Source organism: Pseudorasbora parva, chromosome 23 (assembly GCF_024679245.1).
Source record: "Pseudorasbora parva isolate DD20220531a chromosome 23, ASM2467924v1, whole genome shotgun sequence".
NCBI lineage: Eukaryota > Metazoa > Chordata > Actinopteri > Cypriniformes > Gobionidae > Pseudorasbora > Pseudorasbora parva.
The window spans coordinates 2,570,307-2,585,916 of record NC_090194.1 but is presented as its reverse complement, the minus strand read 5'-3'; the positions used below and the strand labels follow the sequence as shown (position 1 = coordinate 2,585,916).

At 39.6% G+C, this 15,610-nt stretch overlaps 1 protein-coding gene and 1 non-coding gene across 3 annotated transcripts in view; one reads left to right on the top strand and one right to left on the bottom strand.

Annotated features, from left to right (window-relative positions):
- Positions 1-15,610, bottom strand: part of uvrag (UV radiation resistance associated gene) — a 182,155-nt gene that overhangs the window by 126,316 nt on the left and 40,229 nt on the right. For both annotated transcript variants that reach the window (XM_067433356.1, XM_067433357.1), the window contains exon 7: positions 6,843-6,948. In XM_067433356.1, coding sequence (XP_067289457.1) covers positions 6,843-6,948 — 106 coding nt within the window. The remainder of the gene's footprint in view (positions 1-6,842; positions 6,949-15,610) is intronic.
- On the top strand, positions 9,738-9,813 carry trnav-uac (transfer RNA valine (anticodon UAC)). Its single transcript has one exon. It is a non-coding gene; the product is annotated as a tRNA-Val (tRNA).

Genomic DNA, 15,610 nt, shown 5'->3' with positions numbered 1-15,610 from the left:
CAAACTTTACACTTGGCACAAAGCAGTCAGGCACGTCCCGATCTCCTGGCAATGGCCAAACCCAGACTCATCACAGCAAAACACATATGGACTAAAAGTCACAAACCTTTAAGGCATGCACCTCACATCCTCTCACACACTAAACATCACATTCTGCTTTAATTGCCAGTAATGAGAAAGTACTGAATAATTCAATTAGCGTAGCATTACCCGGTACAGTTTAGTGAGCGTGCATGGGCAGATTGATTGCTCAGAGTGCCCTAATAGGCTCAAAACTGACCTGAGGCCAGGGAGAAGTGACAACATGGCCGTTTCAGAAGAGAACGCTCTGGTCTGTAATCAGGTTCACATAACCTCAAGCCTGAAGGAAAACTCAAAACAGATTTTTGCTATTAAGCGCAGTAACTGATACACTTTGCAGGAATTTCAGACCCTCGCTGACCTTTGGTGCGGTCCAGGTAGCGCTCCTGTGATCGAGGGAGAGTGTCAGCTATTAGTGTAAACGTATCCTGAAATTTGACATGTGGAGAACTCCAGAAACTTGCCAATTGGTTTTTGGAGAGAAAGAGACTTCACAGTCATTCACAGAGACTTGACGAACCGCTAAGAAGGACGTGTGATAATATTCCCAACATGTGTAGGCTTCAGGAGGCTTTTAGAGCCTTCGGATGAGTATTGTGTTGGATATTGCAAGACAAAAACGTACTTGTAATTATCGCATGTTTGCTGTGCTTTCGCGTGTTTGTTCATAATATGCGCTTCTCCATGTTTTGGCAACTTCTTTTCACGTCATGATAATTTCTGCTGATTTTGATTTGTGACTCATGTTCTTTGCTTAGGCCAACCCCAAAAAAACAGGAACCAAAAACAAAAGTTTGAAAACAGAAAGAAAATGACAGACCTCCAGGACACTGAGACAGATCAAGAGGAGGTCCTGTGGACATCTCACGCTCTGAGAAAACAGCATTTCAACAGGTGGAGGGGCCGCGGCACACAAACACTGAGCACTTAAACATCAAAGGCAGCAGGAGTGTGTGTGTGTGTGTGTGTGTGTGTGTGTGTGTGTGTGTGTGTGTGTGTGTGTGTGTGTGTGTGTGTGTGTGTGTGTGTGTGTGTGTGTGTGTTGGGGGGGGTTATGACTCAGTGTGTGAGAGGGCAACTGTAAGTCAAGGCATTTCTATCCTAAAAAACATATTTAATTTAAAGATGCCATGACATGGAGTTTTTGTTTGTTTGTAGCACAGCTCCTTCAAAGGATTAGTTCACTTTAAAATGAAAATTTCCTGATTATTTATTCACCCCCATCACATCCAAGATGCTCATGTTTTTCTTTCTTCAGTCGAAAAGAAATCAAGTTTTTTTAGGAAAACATTCCAGGATTTTTCTCCACATAATGGACTTCAATGGGAACCAACGGCTGAAGGTCCAAATCAGTGCAGTTTCAGAGGAAGAGCTTCAGAGACTCTGCCTGATCCCAGAGGAGGAATAGAGTCTGATCTCTAGACAAACCATCAGACATTTTCAACAACAAAAAAATATTGAATATACTTTTTAACCATAATTGTCCGTCTTGTGCTGGTCTGCAACCCGCCAGGCATTACGTAATCACGTTGGAAAGGTCACCACTTCCCCAAAGTCTTAGCACCATAGATACAAATACATATCTATTACGCTTTGCACCTTCGCTATGTAAACAATGGGGTGCTACTTCCGCCTACGTCCAGTGTGACTAGGGCTGTAACGATATGCGATATGAAATCGAAATCGCAATACGCAGGTCCACGAACCTGTATCGCGATGTGAGAAGGCAGAATCGCGACACACCCCTTCCAACTGCCAGAATTATCCTTCCTGTCCAGGTCCAACTTTTAAGTCAGCAGTATGGCAACATATCAGCTACCCGGTAGAGAACAAGGATGGCAATCGTGTAGTTGACAAGACCCACACAATTTGCCGTAAGTGTTTCAAGAAGCTTCCCCAACCAGCTGGCAACGTGGTGTGAGTGTGGCGTTTCTGTTGCGTGTCATCCGCGGGGCGGCTGCGTGGCGTTTTCTCTTTCTTTGCACACCAGAAGCGTGTCTGACGCGGCGCTTCTGTTGGTATTGATGTACAGGAGGCCCTATACTTCATGTTAAATATATACTGCCTATTGGTACCGCAAAGAAAACGTCGGCAGTAGCCTATTGACCATACAGATATATGGTATTGACGGCAAAATAGGCTACAGAATACTGTACAGAATAAAACTGTTTTGTCCCCCCCATATCGAGGTTTGTATCGTACCGTGGGTCAAAAATCGTGATACGAACCGAATCGTGGGTTTGGTGTATCGTTACAGCCCTACGTGTGACCTTTCCAACGTGATTAAGTAATGCCTGGGACATCACAGACCAGCACAAGACAAACAAATGTAGTTAAAAAGTATATTCATTTTATTTATTTATATTAGAAAATGTCTGATGGTTTGTCTAGAGATCAGACTCTATTCCTCCTCTGGGATCGGTCAGAGTCTCTGAAGTTCTTCCTCTGAAACGGCACTGATTTGGACCTTCAGCCGTTGGTTCCCATTGAAGTCCATTATGTGGAGAAAAATCCTGGAATGTTTTCCTCAAAAAAACTTAATTTCTGTACAACTGAAGAAAGAAAGACATGAACATCTCTGATGAGATGGGGGTGAGTAAATTATCAGGAAATTTTCATTTAGAAGTGAACTAATACTTTAAGGCTTGTCTGTAATCGAACACGTTAGGAGTGGGCGATATCACCAAAATCTTATAACATGATAGGAGTCATTTTATTTAACGATAACGATAGATATCATGATATAGTTATGTTTGCTTTAAATAAGGTTATCATATCAAATTTGGTGATACCATTGAAATGTCATTTTCAACCTTTTTCAACATTTAAAAACCAAATACTATGTTAAAGGTGCACTATGCAGCTTTCCGTCCACTGGAGGGCGCCTATTCAAAACAAATGTGTAGTTTGATGACGCCAAATGTGAGCGCAGCATCTTGGGAGATGTGGTCTTCTCATCACAGCCGGTGGAAAATAGGACTCAGGCAGAAATCACGTTCATGAATGCGGTTATTAACGTTACTGTAGTCTAAAGCAGAGCAGGACCGAGTGTTGTGGAGCTGAGCACGGCCGCTGGAGCGATTGGTTATTAACGTTACTGTAGTCTAAAGCAGAGCAGGACCGAGTGTTGTGGAGCTGAGCACGGCCTCTGGAGCGATTGGTTATTAACGTTACTGTAGTCTAAAGCAGAGCAGGACCGAGTGTTGTGGACCTGAGCACGGCCGCTGAAGCGAGTGTTAAACAATACCCGCCTCGCGAATACCGGGACTTTTATTATGACGGGACGGGAGACAGTCGCCAGCCGCCTGCACTGATCCGCTCTTCCGGTTATGATTTTGAGGTAATGGAGCTCTGTTTATCATATTAGATACATTTAAGTATGTTTAAAACGATGTTATGACTTTACTCCGTGCGTTCACTTGTTCACACTGCTAAGAGTAAAGCGCTCCTGCCAAATAAAAGCCGAAACCGAGGGTAGCGCAGATATGACGCAATTGACAGGCGACTCCCTCAGACGCTATGCTGAGACGTCCCGGTTCTTAGTTAAAATAGCAATTTTCTCACAATTTACAAATAGTTGGAAACTTCTGGGATATTGTAGGTACTCACCTGAACAAAATATATAACACCGGCCTAGTGGTTTTTGGATATTTTACTGCAAAAATACTACATAGTGCACCTTTAAAAAACTCTCAATCTTACTAAAGATGCCTTTTGCCAAGCTCGCTCTATTACCTATTCCCATCGCATATCAGATTGCAAAGGATTTACTTTTAATAAATATGAAGAAAAGTGGAATTAAAGTGCCTAACAGTTATTTAATAGTAAAGTGTTTTATTAGGGTTAGGTGTGGGAGGGCTTTATTGTCCCAATAAGATGGCATTTATTTAATAAATATAATCCTTTACACTCAATGTTACTATTGCATACTGTTTAATAGTGTAGTAAAATACTGAGGTGCAAATATGGTAGAATCTAACTACTATTTACACTAATTACAAAGTCTCAGAGTTTGAGTGAAGGAGAAAAAAATCTAATGTGTGTGTGATTATGTTTATTGTGAGTGGAAGGTGTCTGGGCATTTACAGCCAGCCGTTTGAAGATTTCATTAACTGTAAGCACAAGTTTAAAACCTCCAGCGTTTTCGCAGCTGCTGACTGCCACCTCCAAAAATGCTAAATATGTTTTGCTTTTCATTCTACGGCAGGATACAGTGAGTGTGGAAACACAAACAGAGGATTTTCTGGTGACAAGGGCACGGTGATGCATAGAGAAGGGATAAAGCCGTGGGATTCGGGATCTCTAAATCCATCAAAACACCGGATACAAGAGCCGCCCGAGGACCTAATGACATATTTATGAGGATCTGTGTAACACAAGATACACAACGCTGAGGCCATTTACCACACTGCTGCTGTTTGTGTTGAGTGACTGCGTACCCTGACTTCCTGTCTGAAACTGAGGGTACTAGACCAGCATAATGAACGCTCATTCTCACCTGGGAAAATAACACAGCAACTGCTTGAAATAATCAGCAAATAATAAAGCATTAGTAGTTCAAGTTTGAAAAATAGTTAAAAATACTGAGAATTTCTGAGCAAGTAAATGTTCTATCTACTTAATTCAACAATGTGTGTGTGTGTGTGTGTGTGTGTGTGTGTGTGTGTGTGTGTGTGTGTGTGTGTGTGTGTGTGTGCGTGTGCGTGTGCGTGTGCGTGTGCGTGTGCGTGTGCGTGTGTGTTCATACTATCATCTGTGTGGATGAATGAAGATTTTCGCTCATTCAAGGTTGTCAACATCAAAGCGGTGTTTGTTTGTATTTTGTTTTATTAATTTTCATCCACCTATATTTTTTCTGTCTTATATTTCATGAAAGAATAAAATGGATTCTTAAAAACAAGAGTTCAGCTCTATGTATAATAAAAAAGCATGGGTAACACTTTACAATAAGGTCTCAATTGTTAACATTAGTTCCAGCATTTATTAACCTTTGTTAATAAAAAAAAGTCAAGTTAGTTCACAGTGATACAACTTTTAATCTTAAAAATGTATTAGTAAATGTTGAGATTAACATTATCGGTGCAGTGTGTAATATTTATGAAGCTCTATTGACAGAAATTCAGTATGATATACATAACTATGTTTTCAGTGGTGTATAAAGACACTCTTATATAATGAACCGTTATGTTTTATTACCTTAGAATGAGGCGTTTCTATCAACACACACTGCCTTACAGTGAAGACGCCATTTTGCGCCGCTATGTTTCTACGGTAGCCCTAAACGGACAAACTTCTCTACAGAGCGCTAGTCACTCTCTGCTGTCTCAGACAACGACATCTTTGTCCTGTGTCGGCCACCGTAGCTTCTCTATGTGGTTCGAAAGGGAGGGGTGAGCGGTGGGTGATTGCAATTCACAACCTCACCACTAGATGGCACTAAAATTTACACACCGCACCTTTACCCAATATTGATCAAATCTATTGCTACACTCTAAAAGATTCTGAGTAAAAAACAACCCAATTTTGGGTCAAATATGGACTAACCCAGCAGTTAGGTTGTTTTAACCCAGCGACTAGGTTGTATTGAGCAAAAATTTAACCCAACTGCAGGATTAAAACAACCCAATCGCTGGGTTAAAACAACCCAATTGCTTGGCTAGTCCATATTTAACCCAACATTGGGTTAAAACAACCCAGCATTTTTTAGAGTGTAATATTAAGTTTACTGTAAACTCTAACACTCAAAATAATGAATTGGTTTGAGTACAGCCGACTCAAATTAAATAAATTAGTTATTTTTATGAGTATTTAGAACATTTTTCTTTTGAGTTCTCAAAACTGACCCATTTTGAGTAATCTTAATAGTTTAATTGTTTTGAGTTTTATGAACTTGTTTCCTTTAATTTAGACAGAGTTAAATTTAACCGAAACTGCTCTGGGATTTCTAATTCCCAGCATGCTTTGCCATGACACTCAAAAGGGAGAGTAAATGCCAAAATTAAGTGTTATATTATGTTTTTGTGCATTTATTGAATTAGCTAGTTAAAGCTAGTCAAGTGTCCTACTAAAAACATTTATAAGTTAAATGTATGAATTCGCTAACAAAAATATTTCAAGTTCAGAGCAATTAAACTTTACATTCCTTAACTTAAAAAGGTTGGGTTTACATTGTTCTTTTTAACTAATGTGGATGTACAAAAAAAAAAACCTTGGTCTAACAGACTATACCTTTCTCTGTGTTTGAAGCTCTGTTTTTAATTGACAAAATATAATTCCAGGGGCACCTATACGAATGATATTACAATTGACAACAAATATGTGCTTTAAGTTTTTAATGTTTCCCAATGGTGCTTTCTTAAGTGAAGTGTGTGTCTGTTGCACTGCTAGATAGCTTATCAAAAGCTGGTTTATACTGCCCTCTCTCATGAAAGAGTGATTCTGTGAGCCTGGAAAGACAATATCCCCACTACAGAGTGAAGTATTGAATTTTAAATTGAGTTTGACAATCTGCTATAAAATTCTGTCAAGCATACAGCAACTGTAAATTTAGCTTTTTATACTTGCAGAGGCGCTTTACAGAGTCTTACCATCGGTACCGTGTACCAGGTGTAAAGGAAAAGAAAACCCAACAGGCCGATAGGATTTATGAAGTTGGAGAACATAGAAAAGTATATGGAATATAAAAATAATCCTGAATGAATAGGAGCACACAGAGCTAGACAGCCCAAGAAATCCCACTGGTTTGATTTGTCGGGTCTCACCTTTTCTGTGCAGGACGCGGTTGTCCTCAGTTTCTCTTCAATTTCCTTTCCGATCTTCTGAACTGTCACCTGAGTCTGTTTAATGGCTCTCTGAGCTGTGTGAAGCCTGTGGAGGAAACACACACAGGATGCGTCGCTGTTAGGGGTGAGAATGTGAAGAAGAGGTGGTTTAAAAAAGCACTGGAACCGAAAGATTTCATGACAATAATCAGAGATGCCAGAGGTGTCACTCTAATCGGACTACTTTTTTCCAGTAATGAGTAATCCAACGCGTTACTATTTCCAAACCAGTAATCAGATTAAAGTAATTTATCCAAGTCACTGTGAGTTACTATTTTAGTCATTTTCCTTAGTAAAAAATAACAAAATATATATTTGCTTTCTTCTTGTCAGGGAGAGTATTTTTTCAGGAAATATTTAAATGTCAGGAGATTCATTGTTGACGTTACTGTTAAAAATGCACTTCCAATAAAGTGAGTGTTGGCAAAAACGTTCGTCATTTCTATGCTGAGGCGGCAGGGGTGTTGTCGACAACTGCTGAATGTAACTAATAAAGTAACTTCTATTCTTACTTAGTATTCTTACTTAGTTACTTTTAAAAACAAGTAATCTGTAAAGTAACTAAGTTACTTTTTAAAGGAGTAATCAGTAATCAGATTACTTTTTCAAAGTAACTCTGAATGCACCAAAGATAAAAAGATGATGTTTTATCGGAGCTATGAAGAGCTACAAAGTCAAAAAAGTATTCACATCTGCTCTCAACACACACATAGCATGACCGGCAGAGTTCAAACAACACACACTCACAACTCTTATTATGATACTTTTTGATGAAGCAGTCAAACAAATCAGAAATCAGATAATGGTTGTAGTTAAATATACTCAGTTATTAAAAATAGAACCCAGAAAAAATATGCAAACTAGTTTTAAGAGTCTTTGTCCACTCAAACGCTCCTCCACTCGTGCATTGCGCGTGCACACACACACACACTAGGGGTTGAACGACTTCCATTTTTTAAAAGTCGACATTTATGTGATGAAAGTCGAGTCGACGTCGACTAGTCGCTGATGACGTCATTAATTAACAAATAACCATGAGCCTCGAGCTGAGACGTGAACTCGGGTCTTCTTGTGCACAGGACAGCTATGGCATATGACAGCACTGCTCATAAGGTTATTGGTCCTACATAACAGCTTCTGTATCAGTTCTTTTGTCTTATGGTCGTTATATTTCTCACAGATTTCTCGTTCTGAATAAGAGACAGATAAAATAGCACAATAACGATATGTGAATGCATTAGTGATTGTGTGTGAATGAATTCTACCTGGCAGCGTCTCTACTAAAAGTGAAGCTGTGAGTTTTAGTTATCAAGAAATATATGCTAGAACTTTTCAGTTTCTACGCTATTTTATTGATAAATCACAGAACAGTGTTGATAATACATTTACTGAACGGTTGTGTGAGGCGAGCGCGCAATCTCCGCGTGATCAGGCTATGTGTGTGTGTGTAGGTGTGTGTGTGTGTGTGTGTGTGTGTGCGTGTGTGTGTGTGTGTGCGTGTGTGTGTGTGTGCGCGTTGCAATGAAGCACGCAGTTTAGCGCGATGATTAACTTACGTGTACAATAAGCTGCATTCTCCTGATCAATTTTAAGCATCCAGATGGTAATCAAACATGTCTTGTGGAGAGCTCACGGAGGATACATTTATTTGTCATTTTTAACTGTTCAAAACAGAGCCTGCCAGGAAATTGTTTATCCTGTTGCGCCCTCTATAGGCAGCGACTAGTCGACGTCAAGCTTAAAGCGTCATGACAGAGCATTAAAGTCGATTAGTCGATTAGTCGGTGCAAACACATGCACGCACGCACGCACACACTCTTCCAGAATCAGAACATCTTTAGTTGATTGATCTTCTTCATTTACACTCCTGACGGTGTTAATGTGAATTTTCAATGCTTTCGCTCTTTTCTTATATTTTCTATTCTTATATAACTATATTCTGTGCTTTTACTCATTGTGATGATGATGATTAAGGTAATTTGGCCTTTGTGTTTCCTCATATTTATACTCCTGTGGGACAGGAAGCCATGGCTGGACAATTTCATGCTCCTAGTCATCCTAGTATACTTCAGAGATATTTTACTCATAAAAAAGCCAATAATTATTGCTTTGGAGGGGGAAATGAGATTCCTCCCAACAAAAGGTTGTTTCCCACCCCACTCTCAATTATTTTATGTCAATGAAAGGCGATTTTGTAAAGATCAAAAGGATAAGCAAAACAGATTTATTTTTACAGTCATCTTTGATCATATTTACCAGGGGTGCCAATAATTCTGACAACAACTGTATGAAAAATTATTCGAAAAGTTGAGCATTTGTATAGTAAAACCTAACTAAAACACAATCAGTGATTGGATCTTGACTCAAATAGATGGAATAAGGTCGATCAAATGAAGGATGACAGCGGACACATGTTCTCAGATGTAATGGAAACAGAACTGCTGCATATGAAGGGGAGATGATCTCACACGGTGACCCATTTCAGATTTATATTTGCGGTAATTAGAGAACACAAACTGAAACCTCATGACAGAATCGCTGAACCGAAGAGAGGTCAGGCAGTGCTTTTGTAATGTTTGTTTATTTCCCAAAGGCAAGGGCTTGTTAAGATAAACTTGTATAAATAACAGGATTGTTAAGAGATTAATAACAGCGCAGATGGGTCTCCTCTCTGGTTTTTGTTTGCGCCATGGTTCTCATTTGGAGCCTAATTTTCTGACTCGTCTGGTTTTACAACTGCACCAAATTGAAAAACCCATGGTTCATACGCAGTGGTATGGTGACATTTTTAATTCACCTGAAGGAAATACTCTGTTTAAAACTCATTGTGAGTGAGGCTTTCCTGTAGCTCAACCAGTAGAGCGTGGCGCTTACAACGCCAAGGTCATGGGTTCGATTCCCATGGAAACCAAGAATTGACAAAAATGTAAAATGTGTACCTTAAAAATGCAATGTAAGTCGCTTTGGATAAAAGCGTCTGCCAAATGCATAAGTGCAAATGCAAAACACATTTAAGAATAAGTGCATGCATAGATTTTATACAGTCCTAGATAATCCTTCCATTGCACTGAAACGCTGGCTCCCTAAAAAGTCCCACAATGCACCATGAAAACCAGGGATCGTCAATGCCCACTATGTTCCCTTAACCCTTGTGCTGAGTTGAAAACCCGATGACCCTATGCTGTTCCCAGTCAAAAATGACCGGCCTACAAAAAAATAGCTTATAAACCACTCGTTACGCTACTTTTTCACCAAAAATTGGATTCTATCTTTTTGACAAATCAATGAATAGCACATTTATTCCGATCGATTGCTTATGAACTAACGCTGATCAATTATGACAATTTTTACTGTATGGTGTTTATATTGTATTATATTGTATATGGCTTTAAGAATGTATATCTACTGTATATGTGCTTAAAGGTGTCACGAACTGGCTTTTTTTTTTATACTGTTGTCTGAGGTCAACTTATGACATCCGCCTGGGTTATTAAATTCAAAAACATCAAACTAATAAGTAATAGGCTATTTTCTACACTGGTTTTGAGGCTCTCTCCTGAACGCTGGGTTTTGATACTTGGAAGTAAACGCCCACGGCTAGGATTGGATAAGATTTGCATATTTAATGAGCTTCTGTTCCCCTGTCAGTTCAGTTCACATGAGAAGGGATTGTTTTGAAAGTGGCAACCGGAATGATTCTCTGATGGGGCTCAGTCTCAAAACGAATTTTTCAAACAAACACAATGATTTATCTCTCATTCACCCACGATTGATAATTTTTTTATTACTTTGCCCACCCGATTGGTGGATATAAGCGCGGACCACACGAGCGCGTGTGGGAGCGCCCTCTTCAAATATCAAGAAATGAATGTTATTTCAATATTTAGGATTCACCGGCCTGCGGATGTGCTTATGTTTTGGTAGCCCATCTGGAAAACACACAGCCCTGGGACGTTGGGCTTTGCGAGCCCTGGCCCATACATGTCCGATCTGATCCCGAATCGCAATGAACGAACAAATAAAGGATTCTCCAGCCTGTGACAGCATGCTAAGGTATGTTCTGATAGACATGTACACATAATCAATACGATCTGTAACAATGCAATACTATCACATAAAACATGTTTTACTCACATAAGTGTGCTGCACCATTCCTGTCGGATCCAATATAGAAGCACAGCATTTGAGTTTTAATCTCAATATGTCAGCAAATATTGCTATCTTTTAGCTGCACGAGCAGGTGGGCAGGGCTACAGAAGCAGGTAGGCGGGGCTACAGAAGCAGGTGGGTGGGGCTACAGAAGCAGGTAGGCGGGGCTACAGAAGCAGGTGGGTGGGGCTACAGAAGCAGGTAGGCGGGGCTACAGAAGCAGGTGGGTGGGGCTACAGAAGCAGGTAGGTGGGGCTACAGAAGTAGGTGGGTGGAGCTACAGAAGCAGGTAGGCTGGGCTACAGAAGCAGGCGTACACATTTATCTGTAGAGGCGGAGTTTCCCTCTTGTATTACGTCATTGATTTGAGAGCCTCATTTTCTGGGCCTGGTGTCAATAAAAGCTTTTCTTTGACTAATAAGGAAGTTTTCAGCTCTGAAACTTACAGGATATTCTTATAGTACCATGACCTTTTATATATCAAAGGATCAAGGGACAGCTGTTTTCTCTATTCATCACCCCTTTAAACTTATACGCGCGTTATAAGTATTATAGTTAACAAAAATTGAAACCATAAAAAAAATCTCTTTACATAAAATAAATAAATGTTAACTGACATAATATAAAATATAAAACAAACTTAAACTTTTCTTATTTTCATTTAGTTTCATTAACCTGATGTACCGAACTAAAACTGAAATAAAATAAAAATATGCAAAAAATAACAAAAAAGAGAACTAATCAAATTTTACCTATAATTAAAATGAAAGCAGAATTTAAATATTTTTTTACTAAACCTATACAGTTTCTCAGTGATACTAATAACACTAGAGTGGCAAAGTCAGTTACATGCTTACATACACACACACACACACACACACACACACACACAATATATGTATGCAGAAATAGTCAGCCATAATAGTCATAATTTTTCAACTTAGGAGCACAGGTGCATCTTGGGAAAAAAGTAAGCGTCAAGCCCTGACCACTGAGCCTCATGGGAAAGAGAATGTGAGGGGGAAAAAATCTCTAGGCCAGGAAGAAATCAATACACACATGATCATCGCACAGTAAAGTGCATGTACACAAAAGCATACAATTCTATCATTGATTTATCCAATAGCTGCTGTTCCCTGATTGGCTGAGCACAGGGTTGTTACGTCTATTTCTGGAGATCATGCTGCCGTTTGCTGTTCTCGCTAGTGTATTACCACTCGAGAGCTTTTCATGAACGGCAGCTGCTTCGCTCGACCACAAAACCTTTCAGCGACGGCATACAATTAACGGTTTCACACTCGCCTCACTCGCTCAAGCTCCATTAACGGTTCTTCCTCTCTCTTTTTGAACAGTAGGATTAGTACATTCTCACTGGAATCCCTCAAGGACAATCAGAAGTGCACATGGCCGGGGATAAAAACGAACTGGACACAAGGCAGATGCTAATTAGCACACAAACTACAGCTGTTGAAGAATATGCATTCATGAATGTAAACGCCTCAGTAAATTTCAATACAGAAGTCGATTATTGTTATGCCCCTGCTGGAAGATGCTGTAACTACATGTCGTATTTAACTGATATCAAGATGGTGTTGCCTTTGTGTGGAGCTCTCCAGTTATTGTGCTGTTTGTTCTGTGTTTAGTCATGGTTTTCCTACTACTGGACATTTTTTCTAGCCTGGTTAAAACCAGAGCATTCTCAGTAGGAACTGAGTTATGGTCTGGCAAAGCTTCATTGATAAATCATTTCCAAAGGGGCGTCACCAACAGACGTTGCTCAAATGCCTCTGGGCGCAATTGGATAGACCTAAAACCAATCAGAGCGATGAAGGAGAAACATCTGAGACTCAGTAATTCTCTGTTTGTGATTTCGAGGAAGATTTTGCAATGGCTTCTGACGACTTTCGCCGTTGTTGTAAAAGAAATATGACAATAGCTGATAATAGTGTCCGCCGCCACTCCATCAACATTTTTGCAAAATTTGGAAACCCTGACAGCATCTCCGATCGACGGTCGAACAGAAAACATTATCTCTGATCGCATTCGCCCCCGCTGTAAGGCATTAGTATTGGGATTAGAATGCTATTTGCAATATTTTGAAAATAAAATAGTATTGAGGAGTCTTTGGAAAATTGTGTCTCAAAAACTTTAATCAAATTCAGTCATTTTAGTTGTTTTAGAACATTTTCAGACTTGAGCATAGTTACGCTAGTTATTTATTTACATTTTTTACATGAATACGTGTGTGTGTGTGTGTGTGTGTGTGTGTGTGTGTGAGATCACACTCCTCATCCTCACAGTAGCCGGTGTAATCGACATCTGGAGCCCAGTGTTGTTCTTTGCTCGAGTTTTAACAAAAAAGGAAAAGTTTAAATCGTTTAAAACAGACGTGATAGCTGATTCGAACGAGTGATATTCCACGGCGGCATCCATCTTCGTAATGTACAAAATCTGCTTCACCGTCGCTGTGCTGTCGTCATCGTGTAAAGCCCCATCGTTTCTGATTTGTGCCGTGATTTCGACGGATTAGAAATGGGCTTGAATGGGCTCTTTGCCAGACTATTTGCAGAGCAAATCTTAATTTTCTGGAAGTTGTCTGGGTTTTCCCAGCAGACTACATTTTTCCAGGACATTCTAGTCGGAGGAGCCGCGGTGCTGTTTAAACCCGCGGTCAAACACAGACATGGTTGCTGCTGGATGTGAAGTTAAAAGTGCAGAATAAAGTAATTGTCTCCCAAAAGAAAGAATTGACTCTGAATTGCCTAAACGAGTCGTCTGTAATTCGAATCTGGTTCTACATCACTAGAAAAAACATTTGCATAATCCCCGCCTATGTTGTATATCGTCCGCCGACGAACAACTATGAATAATTATTGATGTATATATTTCCTACCGGTTGTTCAAAATATAGAGTTTTGTGTTTTATATTATGTACATACGTTATTAGTCTTAATTAAATTTTTTACATTTTAATTATTCAAAATATTACTATTTTTATTACTGTATTTTTGATCAAATGAATCCAACCTTGAGGCTTCTTAAAAAACGCTCCAAAACCAAAAAAGTGTGCATTATTAAAGGTCCCCTGTAGTGAAAATCAACTTTTTAATGTTGTTTATGTCTATGTGGTGTTTTTTTTAATACTTTAATATACAAACCATGTGCAAATTCATGTCAACACCTTTGCTGAGTGTTTTCTGAACCAAAGACTCAAAAACGGTTTGACATCGCTGGTGTTTCACAAACCACCTTGTAACCAATCACAACACGTGTGGGCGGGGCTTTAGCATATCATTAACTATTCTCTGAAGCAGGAAGTCTCAAGAGAAGCAGGTTATCTGGGATATTCTTCTGTTAATATATAAAAAATGAGGAACATTTATCAATATAGCGGGTGAATTATGTATCTGATGTATATTATGATGTTATGATGAACTATATGCCTTTCTCCGCTGACGGTCTGAGATGTCCAAAGCGTTTCTAAGGACGCTGAGACTGAGATGGCGAACGGGAACATGGTTTGTGTAACATTAGCAACACATTATTAGCTGTTTGATAACGTAGTCAAGGCTAATCATATTAATGAGCGTTATGTGTGCGGCGCTGTAAAGAGCGACACCATTGTGCAGCGTTTACTACAGTAACTCGAGTAAAGTTGAGCGAGTGGAGCTCTGAGCTGCGAGTGGGTGGAGGCGGGGCTCATTTGCATATTCATGATCTGCATATTAAATGAAGCAAGGAAAAATATTTTAAGGCATTTTTTTCACAGGAAAGATGTTTTAAATGTGTCATTTTGGTAATCAAAGATGAGTTTTAAGAGATAAAATGATTGACTACATTTACTTACATTACAATTGATGTTTTAGACCAGATACTATGGAGCTCTTTGTTTTTAACAGATTTTGCCGTTTTGAGAAATCCTGGGAAAACTGAACGTACCACATTGAGCGTAACGGAGGGGGATTTTCCTCCCACATGCTGACAGAAACCTTGCATTGTATCTTCCCATCTGTGGGCCTTTTTGAATCCATCAGAGGGCTACGAGTCCTCTGTGACACTGCTTTGGGTTTTCTCTTCCCAAAGCTTTTACACTGATGGCTTCATTACCACACACGTCATTCGTTAGCAATCATCGTATTGCAGCGATCCAATTAGGAGTCCAAGAAAGATAGCCAGCTTCTGATCCAGACCATCAAGTTTCTCCTATGACTAGCATTAGAGAATTTTCAGACAAAGGTTAAGTGCCAATATCAGCATTGTGAAACAATGCAGACGAATACTCCCTGAGCAATTCATCTGGGTTACGTTTCGGCCCTCCGGTGACCATCTTTGAACAATCCTAAAATACATCTGAAGTACAGCTGACCACGCATAGCTCATACAAAAGTGATCTACTTTTAACAAACGCCTGTAAAACTGAATAAAGTTTCGGGAAAGTAAGGTTTTATGATTGTCTGCACACAACTATGGTGATAATGTCTAGTTGTTGCCCACCAAAACTATATAATGCACCGCTACCATTTCTATAAATCCACATTTTCTTCTATATTCCTTTTTCT